Source organism: Metopolophium dirhodum, chromosome 9, assembly GCF_019925205.1.
Source record: "Metopolophium dirhodum isolate CAU chromosome 9, ASM1992520v1, whole genome shotgun sequence".
Taxonomy (NCBI): Eukaryota; Metazoa; Arthropoda; class Insecta; order Hemiptera; family Aphididae; genus Metopolophium; species Metopolophium dirhodum.
In genome coordinates this window covers 26,282,824-26,301,866 of record NC_083568.1, presented here as the reverse complement: position 1 = coordinate 26,301,866, position 19,043 = coordinate 26,282,824, and the positions used below count along the sequence as shown (strand labels likewise).

The 19,043-nt window shown below is 28.8% G+C and overlaps 1 protein-coding gene across 3 annotated transcripts in view; it reads left to right on the top strand.

Moving 5' to 3' along the window:
- Positions 1-1,170: 1,170 nt before the first annotated feature.
- LOC132951757 (uncharacterized) overlaps positions 1,171-19,043 on the top strand; it is a 36,233-nt gene continuing 18,360 nt past the window's right edge. For 2 of the 3 annotated variants that reach the window (XM_061023691.1, XM_061023690.1), the window contains exons 1-2: positions 11,445-11,761; positions 15,429-15,931. In XM_061023691.1, coding sequence (XP_060879674.1) covers positions 11,537-11,761; positions 15,429-15,931 — 728 coding nt within the window. In that variant the 5' untranslated portion in view covers positions 11,445-11,536. Of the gene's footprint in view, positions 1,398-11,444; positions 11,762-15,428; positions 15,932-19,043 lie in introns of those variants that run through there. The other variant, XM_061023692.1, reaches the window with a different exon arrangement.

Sequence of the window (19,043 nt, the reverse complement as noted above, 5' to 3'; positions counted from 1 at the left end):
GACTAATGAGTAATGATCAACGCTCGAAATATTAGGCATTTGCATATTTATTTAGAATGTGCATATTAAAATTCTGATTCGATCCATATACCCACCGAGTATACGTATATTTCAAATACAAACATTTTTGTTGCGTAATTTTGCATATTTTGTTATATTTTGTACGAATTCACATATTTTAGGTTTATATATTTATATTTCATGTATTTAACAAAAACAATTTATTTCTTTTTTAATTTATAGTTTAACAAAAAAATATTAGATATATGACAACCAATTAATTAATTCATCAACGGCTATTTTTGAAATGTTCCCTTGTAATTCTATCGGATGCGGTCCCGGTATATAGGTATGGTTAAGAATGGAAAATCGGTTATAGTCCTTTATACTCAAAAATTATTATTTTTATTAGGAATACTAAATAGGTGTATGGACAATTTTATTGTTATCGATAAAATTGTATCGAATGTTAAAATTGTTTTTATAAAAGCGCCATCTTGTACATTATATACATAATATATTTTCTTCAGTAAATTGCATAATATTTTTGCATATTTTCCAAATTTTAACTGCATATTATACCGCGGATATTATGATGTTTTTAACGCATATGTATGCGCATATTTGAGTTCTTTTTAGCACATAAAGTTCCGATACTATTAGTTGCATCACTAATAACGTATAGGTGGAATACCATCGCTTCTCGTGGATGAGTTTAACCCGTTTAAAAATGTATGTTTTAACATTGGATAAAAATGTCAAAAAACCTTTTCACAGATAAAACAAAATTTGCTTCATCCGTTGTGTATAGCACGGAAAACGACATTGCACCTTTTCCCACCCCGGCGGCGGTGCCGAGGTCCGAAAATTGCGGCGTAAAAGTCCGAAGTGCTGGTAAACATAATGTTATAGATGGCACTCGCCCGAAAAACCAACTCGCGGCGACATCTGTGGGCCAACCAAAGCGGTCGGACGGCGACGCGGCGTCCGCGAAGACCTAGGGCCGTACGGCGCCTGTCCGCTTCGCATCGATCGCCGCCGCCGCCACTGCCGCCCATCACCGCCACCCATCGCCGGCGCAAGGTTATAAGAGGCGAAGCGGTGGTGGGCACGTACGGCAAAGGACGGGCCGCGATTGGCCGACGGCCGTCCTTGACAGTGTGCACCGCTGCCGAAGCGGTGGTTGTTCGTCCGTATATATTTATAGGGTCGCGCCCGGCCACCGGCGCGCGGCGGCCGCACGCGCCCGTTCGTTGATTCCCCGTGACCCTGCCGGGACGTCCGGTCCGTCGAAGCGCGCGTTTCACCGTCATCACCGGTCGTTCACGGACGTCGCATCACCCGACGTTACAGCGACTGCACCTCTGACGCAGCGACTCGATCTCGAGGACCACGGGGTGAGTACCTGCACACGTTATAATATAATGATAGTATGTTAAGACGACGATGTCATAATAATGTACCTAATAATCTATTGAAATTGTTATGACGTATAACAATATGATGGTCGCGATGAGTGAGTGTCTTCGGTATCGATGTCAGGTAGCTATAATATGAGATTATCGCCACGAACGTATTCGTATTCGAACTTATCAGAGCTTTCGGCCGCATCATTATTATAATATTAATATCGTCGCACCAACGCCCGATCGACCGTTATTATATTATGCTGCCTGCCCGTGTCGTCGACACGATATTATTATAATAATAATATTACGTTTTTTGTATTTTATTCGTCTGGCCGATCGATCCCGCCGTGGCCGTCACTCCGGCGACGGCTTCCTCACTCGCATCGCCGGCCGAGTGTTTGCATACGGGCCACGCGTTCCGGCGATATTCATCTGATCCGTCGACGTCGACGCCTACTCTACGGCTACAGTGCGCGCCTACACACCCGTCCTGGCACTAAAATAATATTGTTGTAATAACAATATATTATTATTATCGTTATTATACCGGCACTGATCACTGCAGATATTATTAAACTTATCGTCGGCACGTCAACGGCAAACGTTTTCCCGAGTAATAATATATCAGATAGATAAATAGGTACCTATATCTACGACTTGTGTTATAAAATATTATTAATTTTGCCTGGTATGCACAATATAATATTATAGATTAACTGTTGCCCGCCATGGCAATATATTATAATATTCAAAGGTGGGCATGTTAACGTAAACAAATTAACTCGAGTTTGTATCAACAAGTTAAGTCGTCGTATATGACGTCGTATATGACGTTATTAGCTATAGTAGTTAATAACTGACAAACAATATATTTAACTCTAAAAGTTTAAAGTTATAATAGGTATACGTATAGATAAATATACCAACTTGACTTGGTTGAGATTGTTTTATATGATTATCATGCATGGGCCATACGTAGGTATAATGATTGTTGGATTTAACGTTTTTTAGATTCTGAGCGGAGCGAGGAATGTAATGGTTTTACAATGATGATTATTTCTTTTTCTTTTGTATTCTGTAAACACTTTTTCTCCCTCTAAACTTGCTCAAAAGCATCAAGTATAGCATCTTTTCTGAAAGGTAATGTTCTTGAGCTGGTACTTAAACGAGGACATTTTCCGATTTTCGAAACGCTACCCGAAATAAAAGCGGTCGAAGGAGAAAAAACGTACGATTTAATAATTTAATAATATTAAATAATTACGGACGACGTTTTCTACCAGAAATATTGCTTCAAAGGAAAAATGACAAAAGATATTTTATGTTGCATTTTGAATTTTGTTCCTTACGGTTTAAAGTTCAGAAAATTTTAGCCATTTTTGAGCTATTTATAGACATTTTAATTTTGGTAGTTTTTTTGTTGTAATTCGGTTAAAAACATTCGTAAAAACTTGAAATTTGGGTTGTTTACTTATTATTAGCCTTACCTAGACATGGTAAAATTTTCAAAACATTTAAGCAAATTATGAGCTTTTTCATTTATATTTTTTTTCATTTTTTTGATATTTCCTAATTATAAATTATAATTATATAAATTACCTATTTATATAAATCGTTCTTTAGCTGTTCTTAAAACGCTTTGTTTATCACCATAGAAACGTATAAAATTAAATAAAAAAGATTCCCTTGTCCGCTCAGAATCGTTTTTTATCGAATGCAATCATTGCATTCAAATCGAATACAGTAAAATTACACTATCCTGTCCGAGACCCGAAGGGACGAAAGACAAACATCCACCACCGAAATGCGCTGACCTACTTTTTTTTAAAATTATAACTTAATAATTTGTTAAAAATGCATCCTATACTATCCCTTTTTATTACTGCACACTAGCTGTAGTAGTTTAGGAAATTGCACGTTTCTGTTGACTAAAATAACAGTATAGCAGTAAATCTATCAAGCAATATTTATTTAGTTATTATTGTACCTATTTTAAATCATCGTGTATAGCGAGATTAAACAAAACAATAATGTAATAATCAATTAGTTTTAACTAAAGGTACAGGTATAAACATGATTTTAACTTAGCGTATTATTCTTCAAATTAACTAGAAAAAGCCAAGTTGTTACAGTAGATGATTTTACTAGTCAATTGGGAAATTAACAAACAAGTTAGGTTCAAAAGTTTTAAAAAAAATTAACTTTTTAACTAGTTGATGCGCACCTTTGAATATTTTACAACTCAAAAATGGCGTGTTCATAATTGTTCAAGGGAGGTGTCATCATGAAATTTAAATATTATGTAATCTCGTACATGCCTATATTTATTATAAAAGCAAACCATATTATGTGTACTTGCAATATAATTTATAATGCATGAGTTCCTAGTAAATAATATTTTAGGGGGGTTTGTATGCAATAGTAACAATGTATAAATTTTAAATTTAAATACCGGCCTACATATTAATGACATTTTTTTGTTAGTGATAAAACCCCCTACAGATTTGTAAAACTTCCCCATTTATGTCTATAAATATTATTATAATATATAATATACTAATAATACAATCATGGGTATCTATATAGGTATATTATCTTCAAGTGATAAGACAAAATAGGTTTATATTTATAGATTTAATTCACATATTTTTCCACTTTGGATGAATTATTAATGAGCCAGATTAGTGATAATATAAGTTTCTAAAATCAAAAACAAATTAAACGATATTATAGTGAAAGGGAGGTATCATAATTCATAATATTATCCCCCAAATACCTCTTAAGTGAACGCGGCACGGATACCATATTAATATATTATTTTAGCTTTACACCTATTGACTATTTATAGAATGATAGTGACTCACGTTTAATATCTCAGAACTCATAAGTCTAAAGTTATAAATTAGGCATGTGCTAACCACGGACCTATCAAAAACTGAACTGTTTTTGACCTCAAGTAAAAGACTCGTTGAAATCTCCGATTTCATTAGTGTCGTTGCGAGGATTATTGCGTAGGTTAGAGATTCTCTAATAATTACCTGTTCATTCCATTTGAAGAATAGTATTTGTCTCTCAAAATATTTCAATAAAATGTAATTATATCAGATAGCGTATGAATTTTAATAACAAATATTTTAAACATTTTTTTTGTCATTTCAAAATAGTTTATGTTGTATCGTACTATAGTTAGAAATATAAACTATATATTTTACACTCGTTTAATATTATAATGTTGTCAACATTGTTCAATTTTTTGTATTATGTCTCACCTCAGGTAGTTGAATGAAAAAGTTAAAACTTTTCAAACTGTTTGTAAATAATATATTTATTACGAACTTTTTCAGTGGTTCCAACTTCCCATTCTTCTTGAATAATAAATAAATATATATTATTGAAAAAAATAAGGTTTATTTTCATATCTTATTATTGGTTTAGAGTTTAGACAAATATTACATTCTTGGTCTACTTAAATCATCTACAATGGAATAAGTTTCTGAAACATTCACATATTTTTTATTGACATAAACTACTCAGAATGGTTTTAAAATAACCAACGGTACATTATTCTTTAGACATTTCATAAGATATGGTAAATTATATTGATTTATTTAATAATATTTTTCTTCGATTGATCGCAGTATAAAATATTTGGTTAAAATATCTGTAAAGAATTAACTATTCACATTTATATTGTATTAAGTTTTAAAATATGCGAGATATAGTCTTTGATTAGTTAACTTTTTAAAATATTAGTTTATTTAGATCTATAAAATTCTGTGTAATGATAATATAATCATACATCATTGTAAAAAGTAATCATAAAAACAATAGATTTATAAATAACGGCCAGATTGTCACATGCAGAAAACAGGCATCCCTAATATAAATACTTTTCGCTGATAGAAAGGACGATCCGTTACATCCTGTTACGAAGACAAGTGAATTTCTTGCATGCCACCAGACTACCAGAGAAAAGAGATGACCGAAAAAGGTCTTGCCACCGAAAAGAAAACTATTTCATAGAAGCGCAAAACCCTTTGATAAGTCACCGCTGCCGCTTTCTGGTCGCCATACCGACACGCCTTTTTTGTCAGTAGATGCGCACCAGTCAACTACCTCTCAATACCGAAGTCCTGAGTACCTTTAACACAACTTTATTATAACTTACAAGATTTGTTTTAATATTCTCTTATTTATACGTTATTACACAGGTCTTTTAATCTTTTATGCAATATTTTAAGCATTATAGTTATTATTGCTTTTTGTGTTATATCTTTGTGTAGGTACCAAAATACGTTTGATGCCTCTTAAATTTACATGACGCATTAAAAAACGACTAGAAACTAAAATATAATATGGTTTATTATGATATGGTCGTATGGAACTAAATTTATATTCTTAAGGAATAAGGATACTGTAGCACTGTATCACTGTATCATATTGAATAATATTATTTTTTAATAATAATATTAATGGTAGGCCATATTTCTATATATTATAATTACAAATATATTTCAGGCATTATAAAATATCTTTTCCCAGAATATCAGCCTATGATTACAGATAAATACATCTGTAATTATGCAAAAACCTATCAGAGTAATGTTACCGATTGTTACCGATCTGACAAAGAATATTTTCATTTTAAATAAAACACAACAGTTAGTATTTGGTTTTAATTTATTTCTACCAAGCCAGATTTTCTTCTATACATACATATATCTTAAATTATTTTATGTATAGTTTGATAACATGCAAACATCCTAGTATAGATTAATTAAAAATATATTTATTATATTAAACGCTTTAAATCCCATTTATATTGAAGGTCAATTGCAGTCAACAGTTATAAAAAAATCGGTTAAATAAATATTATCTTGGTGTAAGCTGAGCTGTTAAAATTTCCCAATTATTTAGGTGCCCGCTCCTACCATGATTGACGAATGAACTATTAAGTGTTTCGAATAGTCAAATATTCTTACTGTAAATCAATAATCAATTTAAGTCTTAATTATAAGTAGTATATTATACATAATAGTTTGTATTTATTACATAAGAATACCAGTAATTCTATATTTTATCTTTAAACGTATATCTACGTACATTGAGGCAATTCATTATCGTACTAAAAACTTTGTCGGTACATATTTTGTAGTAAATCATACTGCAGATATTTGGAAACCAAGAAAATAGACAATGTGTAATAATTATTTATAATTTTCAAATTGGTAGCTTTAAATAAATAAAAAAAAATACTTAGTTACTTAAACTATTGTGTTAGGTAGTGAAGTTTTCTGATGTATATTTAAAAATGTTATGACTGTAAAAAAATTGATATAAAACAAAATATATTTTATTTTTATTATTATTTAGATTTGATTTATCCAGATCAACTTTGAAAATTTACTATATGAAAATTGATGTATTTATATAGGTAGGTATTAATTTACTACCTTGACATTCATTTTTCAACTAATTTTAACATTTTAAATATTTGTTTTTTTTTCATATAAAATTAAATATATAGTCTATAGAATAATAAGTACAATAATATAAACCTATACAATACTTGAGGTTAATATAGCATGGGAAGTTGAAAAAGAAGCCTGCACGGCCCAGAAACGACACGTCTTAAAAGAATTTTTTTTTTGTATAGATGTAAGATATATTCCAAGTATGTTTGAAATTTTTTAATATAATTTTAGAGTTGATGAGAGTGTTGTTATATTTACTGTACCTAAATTACTTTTTAACTTTTAATTCAGATACTTAATAAAACACTTTACTTATTAAAAACAAAACTAGTTTTAATTTTCCGTTTTTTTATAATTATATCTAAATTTTTGAAACATAAAAGTAAGTATGCAATGTAAATGAATAGTACATATAATATTAAAAAAATTAGAGATTTTGATAAAAAATATATTTATTTATATAATTGTTTTGTACATTGTACTTACATAATGTATACTGTATGTGAATATATCTATATAAATTATGATGATTATATTTTACTGGTTTGTAGTAATGATTATGTTTGTCAAACATTGACCTTCACAATATATACCTTTGACATTTAAATATAACAAATTGATTATTTTTATCTCACACAAAAAGATATATAAAAAACTAAATACATTATAATATGATCCGAACAAAATTAACTGATTTATTGTTAAAAGTTATTTAGTTGGTTTTATTTTGGTTTCGATTAAAACTAAAATAAAAGTATTCGGTAAAAACCTACACCTTTTTAACACTTTTCTTAAGTTTGGTTTCACGTCTGTCTGTGATCAAATCTTGCGCGCTCGATTTGAGGCACTTTTTGAAGATGAAAAATTCTGAAAATTGGTATAGACCTTGGTCTTGGATGACAATACAATAATCCGTTGTCATTTTGGGACATGGACCAAAAAAAAAAAAAAGGATTGTCCCCACGACGTCGCCGTAATATCTCTCGCAGATATTGAACTTTCTCTCTTCCCCAAAAAAAACCGCAACCTCTTACGAAGCAAGTATAGGCGTGTCCTATCCATTATTATAATATCTATGGTAACAACGGTAATTATTACCAAATAACATTATACCGGTATTCTGATATAGGTACCGAAAACACCGGATAACATATTTCTTAAACGTTTAATAAAAATATTTACTTTCAACTAAAAAGTAGAAAATAAAAAATAAAAAAAAAAATTTTAAAAACACACTTTTCCATAAAAACATTTAAAAAAAAATTTTAAAAATTGCACTAAAAAGACAAAAATAATTCTCTGTACTTAAAAATAATGAAAAATTTATTGATGAAAAATTTAAAAGTGTGTGGTGCATCATACAAAACATTAAAAGCCGAGCTAAGTCTCACATACACTTCTTTGTTCAATCATGTTTATAAGATAGTGACTGGGAATATATGTCAAGTGTATGAGCACCACACACTTTTAAATTTTTCATCAATAAATTTTTCATTATTTTTAAGTACAGAGAATTATTTTTGTCTTTTTAGTGCAATTTTTAAAATTTTTTTTTAAATGTTTTTATGGAAAAGTGTGTTTTTAAAATTTTTTTTTTTATTTTACAAAATTTAACAAAATCACGAAAATATGTAAATTATTTTGTTTTTAAAAATTGGTCACATTTATAATTTACCTTATGCATAAAATGAAAAAAGGTTCTCAAAATTGTTTTTTAATTAAAAAAAAGAAGTTCAGCATAAAGCCACAAACCAACATATTTTATAAGTGATTGAAGTTTAAATTTTGAAAAAAATGTTAGATTTAAACGAAAAATAAATACTAAATTAGATATTGTTTACTATATTACTATTCATTGAGACGTGACATTTATCACCAATGTAATTTACTGTACTTAAAGAATTAAATTTTCAAAATGTTTAGATTAATTTCTTAGCCACGAACCTATATCCACACCATTTCTTCAATTAACTACAATAAGTTCATCAGTATTGATTTATAAGTTAGTCAATGCCAGTCATATTATATACAATAATATTGTAATCATTATTACCTATATTATACCTAACATAGTATACCTATGCGATTTTTTTTTTTGCAAAAATTAGTTGAACCAACTGTATTACTAAAAGGAAAAAAATACTAATAGCGAGTAATAGCAATATAAATGTATAATAAATTACCTATAGGTACTAAGAAATATAGGCCTACGCTTAAAACCGTTAGTCGTATACAAAAGGTGACCTGGTGAACATTCTATGAAGAAGTACATTTGAGACTTACTAGATATACTGCAGTGTGACTTCCCCAATTTTTTTCTATGGGAAATTCGATAAAATATTTTTAAACAATTACAGAGGAAACGAGCTTTTTGCTAGGTAAACATTTAATAATGTATTTTTACTAACTCGTTAATAATATTATGTAATAATCTCTACTAACAATTCATATTTTTTTGAAATAACACAATGGTCTACACTCAGGTACATATATAATATATTATATCCTGCAGACACGGTATATATATAGATACTAAAAATGTCCTCGTAAAATGTAACCTACCAAACAAAAACATTACTTATTTTTAATAAGGTATACTATTAACTATAGGTACCGTTTTAATTGCTCGAGTGTTTTAATTATCTTTACGTTTCTATTAAATAAAGATAGGCAGGTACTAATAATATTCTCCTGAGTACAATTATACATATTAAATATGTATGCATGAGCATGATATATATATTTATAAAATATTATATTGCAAATATATTCTAATAATATTAATGTAGGTATACACGAATGTAGGTTTACAACCTTTGAACAGTGATAAGTCGACAAAATATTTTGATGATGAATTCCACAGTTCAAAGATGTAAATGTCCTTTAAAATTATATTATAGTAAATAATATACCTTCACCTAACAGGCCTCTATGAAAACATTTCATCAAGTATAATATGCTATAAATACGACCATATTACATATATGTAATTATTTGTGACATAAGTGTAATAAATAATATATTTTATTCAGTAAAATTGCTTGGATAAAATCAAATAGTCTAATTTAGATACCTATTATAATGACCTACAAGTGGGCGTAGGTATAAAACATGAATAAGTAACTCATTTGGTAAACTTTAGAAAAATATTTGTGAATAACTTTTTCAGTGTACCTACCTATATAATATAATAAGTATACCTAGTGAATATATAATATTTTTAGATATTAACAAAAAAATGGGTGGTGTGCAACGTTAGTTGTTATCGTTTCGGTGGTCTAATCTACATAAAAAAAATACACTTGTACCCAGTTGGCAGCTTCTATATGGCGATATGGACCATCCGATCGCCATAAAATTTCAAGGACAGAAACGGCTTAAACAAAGAAAACTATTGATATCGGCCCCGATCAGTATGCTGTATGCATAACCAAAGTGTAAGTTGATGATGCACGATAAACAGAAACTCAAATAATTATATAACATATAAATTATAAACTATAAAAAATTATAGGTAAACTACTGATATCAGTATATTGACGCATATCAAACAATTAAGTTATTTGGATACCGATAATCCAAGAGTATATTGTATTGTTAGACAGACAATACAAATTTTAAAAAAATGAGTTTTTTTTTAGCATCTTTCGTCAATAGAACAATCAAATATGGTATAATTATTGATATGTTGGCGGTTATTTTTTTTTTATCAAGATTCACGCCCCGGCTAGTGATGATTATACACCTATTATTCGTTTAAAATAATCTCAGATTCGCAAATTTAGTCTTTTAGTCATCAATCATCATTATATTTTGTCGAACAATGGTTCAACGGTTAAAACGATTATTTAAATATTGACATTTCAGACGAGCTTTTATCATTAAAACCGTGAAAAAGAACTCTGTACGTTTTAATACAGTATATAGTATATATTTTGTATACTTTCAAAGTAATAATGTCTTTATATAAGTAATAATAATTTGAAATGGGTAAATTATCTACTCTTAACTTTAATAAAACATCTCTGATCAGTGATCTCATACATTCAAATCTCAAGGAAACTGTAATTTTAGTTTTCCATTGTAAAACAACATGTGCTATTTGACTTCTTGTATACGAGTACAACAATGCTCAAGACTCAAGAGATTGAATTAAAAAATGCATTTTTATTTCCAGACTGCATCTAAAATTTAAACTATTTAAATTCCAGTGTATTTTAAAATTCTTGAATTGGAAATCATTGCACTCTGAAAAGATTCCAAGCGTTGTTTTGTTAAACAAATACTATTTTTTAAATACCATTCGTGTTAAAAATCTTTTATCTGCATCTGTTACATCAATTCCAGCAAAGTTAGATCACGAAAAAAAAGAACTCTAAATTTTAGTTAAAATTTAAATGTACCTATTGGATAATTAATATTAAGATTTTGACGTCGAACTTCGTCTTGTTTTGATGTTTTATGGATATAAATTTGAAAAATTGCAACAATTTTCTGTAACGTTGGTTGCTAGGTAAAATTACAATAATGACCGGCTTCGAGGAACTTGGATGTCATGGGAACAGTTGAAGCGTTAACTTGAAGACAAGTTAAATATAACATAGAAAAAAATCTAATTTTCAAACTCAACTGTCCATTAAAATATTGAAAAATATGCCAAAGCTAACTAACGCGGAACGGGCAAAAAACTTTCGAAAGCGTCAAAAGGAGAAAGCTAAGGCAGCCGGACAGCAGAAAAACCCAGCTCGGACGAGTACAGAACGATCTCGGGAACACAGGGCCCGAGAGAGGGAGAAACGACCGAGTATAATTTCGACGACGAGACCTAAAAAACCGCAGAATACACCCGTGTCGTTGGCAGTCAACTGCAGTGTGGAGGTAATATTATGTAAACATTTGCTTTGTGAAATTTCTTTCTTTCGAAATTCACAAAAGATAAGACGTAGTTCAACGTTCAAATTGGTGGACATATCTCAAACTGCAGTCAAACACATTACATATATTTTTATCGATATTTATTTTATTCAAAGCAGTTTTTATTTTAGACAACTAGTAAACCGATTTAAAAAACACGTGGAACCCAAAAATATAATTGAGTCTCTAAAATAAACTTCAAACTAAACTAAATTGATATAATCAATACCTATACTACAACTACTTACTAAAGTAGGTAGTACGCTTATATTATAATGGCCGAAAGTATACGAAAAAGCCGTTTTACTGTATCTATTTTCACATCCGTCGTAGGTTAAATATTTATTAACCCACTAATACCTCACAAAATAGCTACATTATAATTGGTGTACCTATTACGGTATAATTATAATTCTGACAAATACATATTATATCTTATTACAATTATTTCAAATTAATTTAATGTATTATTAAAATCACACGAACCATTTATAGCTTATTTGTTATTGCAATAATAATACTAAGTCCCAAGGAAAAAAAAAAACCGTGTAAGTGGGTGTCGCTCTGCTGTACACTAGGTTACTAGTGTTTCACTGTAATGGATGGTGTTAAATTTGAATTCAATGATATAATATCATATTTATCTATACGAAAAACAATTCTGAGCGGAGACAGTTTGTCAGTGGGTAATTAAATTATTATTGTTATTACCTACTTATTAATAAGTTATTTTTAACACAGTAGCTGGTAAGTTGAATTAATATTATAAAATTACAACAAAATAACTAAAATCGTTATTCTTGGTTATTTAATATGTAATTTTGTCCAAATTTAAACATAAAATAATTTTTAAAAAAATCTGTTTTTATATTTTTGAAATTGTTTGGTTACAGAATAACTTACTTACGAGAAACCTTGTTTTAAATCTTCAATCCTTAGCTATAAAAGTTAACATTTTATAAATTTTTAACTACAAAATCATTTTTAAATTTTAAATTTGATAAATTTTGACAAATATCAAACTTTAAATATTTATAAAAAAAATTGTGCTTATGTATTTTTGATATTTTTGAACTGCTATTGTGAAAGTATATCAAGAGCCTTGTATTAAATTTTTACGGTTTTTGACCCATCAAATAAATTGTTATTTCTTAACATTTATAGAAAAAAAACTAATGTGTGCAATAAAAAATACATTATGTTTCACTTAATTTTAATAATTTTATCATATTTTTTTTCTTACAATAATATTATTAGTTTTTATTCATTTATATCGATCTTATAACTATGACGTTGGTATATACTTTTTTTTTTAATGGATTTCAGTGCTAATACATGCTAATACTACCATAGCCCAAATTACAGGATTTCAAGTTTGCCTTATTTAAGTTATGCTAAATAATTTATCAAATAATTTTAAAACCATTCGATCTACTTTCAACTGACTAGTTATTGTCATATTAATGTATATTATGTTATTTATGAGTTATATTATAGAGATTTGAAAACCGTTGAATGACCTAAATCTAATTAATATGAAAACTGCAATGTATAATAATATGTATTTTATATTTTTGTTTTCTTATACTTGGTATCTGCAAAAATCATTATTAATTTATTCAAACTACCGATACAGAATACTTTTTATTTACCAATATAACAAAATAAACAATACGATACGACTTTGTTGTAATAATTACAATTTAACGCTGATTTACTACTTGACCTTTATGATTTAATGAATTCTGCAATGTGTACTTGTTTTAGTCTGAAGTAAGTACCTAGGGATAGATTATTGAATGTTTACTTTATTATTATTTTTTTTTTGATTAAATACAAAGTAAACATATGCATTTATTATTAATATTAACTAACATTTATTATGATAGAAATAATTAAGTTAGTAATATTTTGAAGTATTAATTTGTGTAAAATATTATAATACATTTATTGTATATTTGTGACATATTTAAATTGTTATACATTTTTTTCGTTATCGTTTACAATAATAACAAGCAATTATATATACATAAATATATGTGGAGAATTTGTTTACTGTAACCTCAATATATTTCGTACGATTTAATTTTTTTTGTTCTTATAGGACAATTGGACAAATATAACAAAAAGTAAACAGTTGATTAGCTTAAATTATTATATAATAGTAGTTATTGTATTTATACCGTAATTCTTAATAATATATATATATATTCCTATATTTTATGAGACACTACAGATTTGGTATTTGATTGAATCTGATCTAATTGTTTTCATTAAACTACTTATTTCATAATATTTTACTTTATACAAAACACAATACTATTGACAAAATATTGAATGTCTGTATTTGATTTAGCCGATTTAGGCATTCAATGTATATCTTAAACCCATTTATAAATGAACATGTCACAAACACAAATATCCTATTACGAAATTCCATATTATAATTTATATTGCATATACATATATGATATAACCAATTATAAATTATAACTTAACAATACAATATAATATCTGTTGTATCCATTATTTAATTGAGCTTTGACCTTATTAGGGGAGTGTAAAATTGTCAGCTCAGAATCGCAGCTTTATATTATAGTTTATAACAAACATTTTAAACCTTACCTAATTTAAAATTTGAATTACACAAATGTATTACTAATAAACCGATACCACGTCAATAACTTCCTCAGATACCTACGTATAGTAAACAATATAATAGACTTTAACTGTTTAAAATAATTGAATTTGGATTTTATGATAGGTACCTAACTGGAATTAATTTAAATTTTAAAATTTATTTTTCATTAGTTATAATTTAGAAGTAAGTTAGTAAGTAGTTTACCTAATTAATCAATATAATATTAACGCTTAATTATGGTACAAATGTTTTTGTTATATTTATATGTAATAATTATTATATTTTAATATTTTATTATTGTAATTGTTATATTATAAATCAATATTTATTTTGATAAATATTTAATACATATTTTAACAAATATAATATGTGATGGGCGTCTTCACATTATAATATAGTCTACAGTATAGACTCTATACAAATATTAAATTGTCTGGCTTATATAAAATCAATTTGTATATCAATGTATAAAACGAATTATCATCTGTATACAATAATTGTAAAAATCATAATTGTTAGTTTTTAGTTTTTCTAATAATATACGACAATGATTACGATGTGTGTTCAGTAGATATGATTGCATATTGATATTTGAATTTCTTTTAATGATTAAATTATAAAAAGCCCCTCTCACTAATCAGTGATTTATTATTTTGGAAAAAATATTTTCTATTTGCGTCATTACCTACTATTTGTCACGTCATGAGTCTTCCTGGCACCCGCGCATATGCCGTAATGTTATCATTTCTACATCCGACCAAATTCGTACTTTTGTACCAAATTTGTATCCATTTGTTATTTTTTATTTTAAAAAAGTGTACATACATAAAAAATCGTGTAAAAAAATGAAATCGGGTAGATATCGATTTCACACAACCTTTGAATGTAGCGGGTTCCAGGACGACGTCGTTAGAGCATCCCAATTTAAAATTCGTGTTCGTGTCTAAAATGGTACCTATAAATGTGTGGGTCTTCGTTTCGTTTTCGCAGAAAATGTCCTCTTCCGAATCGGCAGAACCGGCCGGATGGCTGAGACTCGGTGACCTGGCGATCGGCGACGGCGGCGTGTGCGTCACGTCGCTGATCAAGGACAAGATACGCGAGTACATGCTGAACGAGGAACAGCAACAGACGACCGCGACGTCCACCACGGCGGCGGCGGTGGTGGCCACTGTGGCCAACACGGCGCAGGCGACAAATAGCGGTGACGTCACGTGCGTCCGGCGGATCGGCAACTCTCTGGACCTGTTGTTGCGCGAGAGCCGAAATGCCGGCCACGCCGTGGCCGCGGCCACTGCCAAGAACAAGACGTCGTCGTCTTCGCCGCCTTCATTCGCCACCGCCGCCGTGGACGTGGCTTCTGCCGGCTGCGCAGTCATCACCGCCCCCGTCGACCATGTCGCGTCCACCGCGGTTATCACCGCGCCCGCCGACAGCTCGCGCCCGACCGTCAATCGACCACTGCCACCACTGCCACCACTGTTCACCAAACGGTAAGTCGATCGACTGTACTTATTACTATATAATATAGGTAGGTACCTAACTATATCATTGTGAATTCGGATCTATATGACTACCTATATATATATACAGGTTTATAGGTACAAGGTATTTCACTAAACATATTTTATTGTTATCGTGTCATAATAATATAATTTATAAGTTATGACGCATGTTTCTCACAGGCCGAGAAGCTATTCTAGCTGATAAAAACGAAAATCTATTACAAATATAATTGGTTATAGACAACACGTGTGAATATTAGTAATCACTACGACTGGTGTAGTATATACCTATACCTATAGTTATTTATTTAGCTTATCATAGTTATCTTACAGTCATTAGGTATTATAATTTACATAAAAATTTAGTTAGGTTAGAATGTTAGATCTTATATATATATGTAGGTGTTTATGATTCAGAAAGGCTTATGCCCAATCTCTAAAGTAGGATGATTAAAAAATAAACTGCGTTTTATTTATATAGATGAACTTTAGCAATCTTACAATATTACTGATAATTTATGTAAATATTAAAATTACCGAACTACATTTTTATAGTGGGAACCAGTAGGCAGGAAGGTAGGAAGGTTCGCTGAGGGCCATAATTTATTGATTTCAACGATATTTCCTATGAGAACAGTGACGTACTGACGTATTTGGGTTTTTGTTCTGGGGGGGGGGGGGGGGGGGAATTTTATTTTATCCAGTAGCCCCGCCTTTAAAGTTAGAGGCCTTAAGTTAGGACTCTGAAAACATTTGCATATTATATACACCCCCCCCCCCCCCCCCCCTGTAAATACGCCACTGCATGAGAACATACATAGAATTCTTGGTCTTAAGACACATACCAAAATATATACCTGTTATTAATTTGTATTATAAATACCTATACTATAATATTAATATCATACGATGATTATCAATATTATTCGCAGTGCACAACACTGATGAGACGAATTTCACATTTAGAATAATAATATTATTATTATCCACATTATGAACCTATGTTATTATAATTATCATACCGTATAAATGCGCTGATTGTTTATACCAGTTGTGTTTTGTTATGTAGTTTGACTTAACAATGTGAGCAAAACATTAGTTTACATTACTTTTCTTACGCCCTATTTATTTTAAAAATATTATTATTTATTAAGTAACATTGTTTTAGTATTTAGTAGTAATAGTAGTAATACGCATACACGTTGATGATTGTTAGAAATTGAAATAATAATTTAAAAACTAAAATTAGATCTAAACGAAAAAAAAAACGAAAATATAATATGTACAAAATACAAATTATTATTTGTAAAAAGATTTAACGTCAGCAATATTATTTTTCATTTGTGTGTTATAACTGGCGTTTTTTTCATACAAGTTGAATTATTAGCCTTTTTTTTTAGTGTGTTTTATGCACTTGTAAATAATTGTAGTAGGTACATTCGTCATTCATTTACATTCACAGAATAGGATAAACAACGACAACAATAATATGTAAACACAGTACTTTGTGTCCTTCAAAACAAAATCTATATAAAGGTTTGTTTTGAGGTTTGTTACAGTATAGACTTGTGTTTTCGAATATTGTACTCTATACAGTGTGTTCTTAATTTGTATATACACTCAAGGGTAAATTAAATTTTATGACTAATTCATTGGCTATGATTCAATTATTTAGACTCCTAGTATCATAATTACAACTCATTGCTTAGGTACCAATGTGAGAATATATACGTTTTTACATTTACACATTGAGATTTGACATAAAATGTCAAATGAAAAATTATATCAAATAAAAAAAAATCATATTGGAAAACAAAATGCCTAATCAAAATAATTAGGTACCTTTCAAGGAACACCAGAAAAAATATACTTTATTACATTGTTAAATAATATACTTTTTCAAAAATAATTAACTCGTATCAAAATAATTATAATAGGTTACTATATTTAATCGTTTATGAATTTATGATATTATAACATTATTTTAATGGTTGACATTAATTATCTACACTATAGTATCTACATCCGTCTAACTTATCAATTAAAATATTAAAAAATATATATTAAATCCCTCAATATCAATAATTCAACAAATATTTACTACTACAAATTACAATAATATTATTAAATGGCTTACGCTTTGATTAGGAATAATATAATGACTAATCTTTTTTTTATTTATTCTACAACATGTAATTTTTTTGATATTGATTAATTAAGTGTGATTAGGTATACTTGAAAATAATAGTGATTCGTGAAACAAAAATGTTTTAATTATTAAATTAATTTTGATACCAGAATAATATCTAGATACTTAATATGTATTGATGTGATTACCTACAATATATTAAAAGTTATTACTCTGAACAGACTTAAAAAGCTATGGGGGTTTTTTTTTAATTAAAAAGAGTATATTTTTTTTATCATTAAATGCACATCCTTTAAAAGTTATTTAATTTAGTAATTTACTCATATATAGGTATACACTATATCATAATATATACTGCTGCTGCGGAAATCATAAAAAATTCTAATACAGAGAACTCTAAGCATTTGGGGACAATAGCAAATGTTAAGTCTAGTAATATTACATACTGACATGCGTACTGCCGTATAAAGGTTTTACTGTTAGTTTTTTATCTTATTTACTTTTTCTGATAATAGATTTAGAGGAGAAAGGAATTCTCTCTAAAAAAAAAAGTACGTTTTTAAAGATCAAAATCCTAGTCAAAATGGTTGCTTTAAAAATGAATTTTTCTGAATTTCTTATTTTAGTTTCTATAGCCAAAAAGAAATCCTTCCATTCTGTAATAAAAATGTTGAATAAAAGCAAGCCTGTCAGCTGCTAACATGGTTCTCTTCAGAATCGTCTTTCAAATACACTATTTATATTATTATTGCTTAAAAATTATAAACTTACAGGTATGTACCTAAATATTCGTATAAATAGCTATTTAATAGCTAGTTACAACAATATAAATTATTATTATTAAAATGAAAATCTTTATAATATTATTTTCTATTCCGTTAATCTATCGCATATTATTCTAAATGTTGACAAATACGTATAGATTACATACTTTGTATGATTAAACTATTA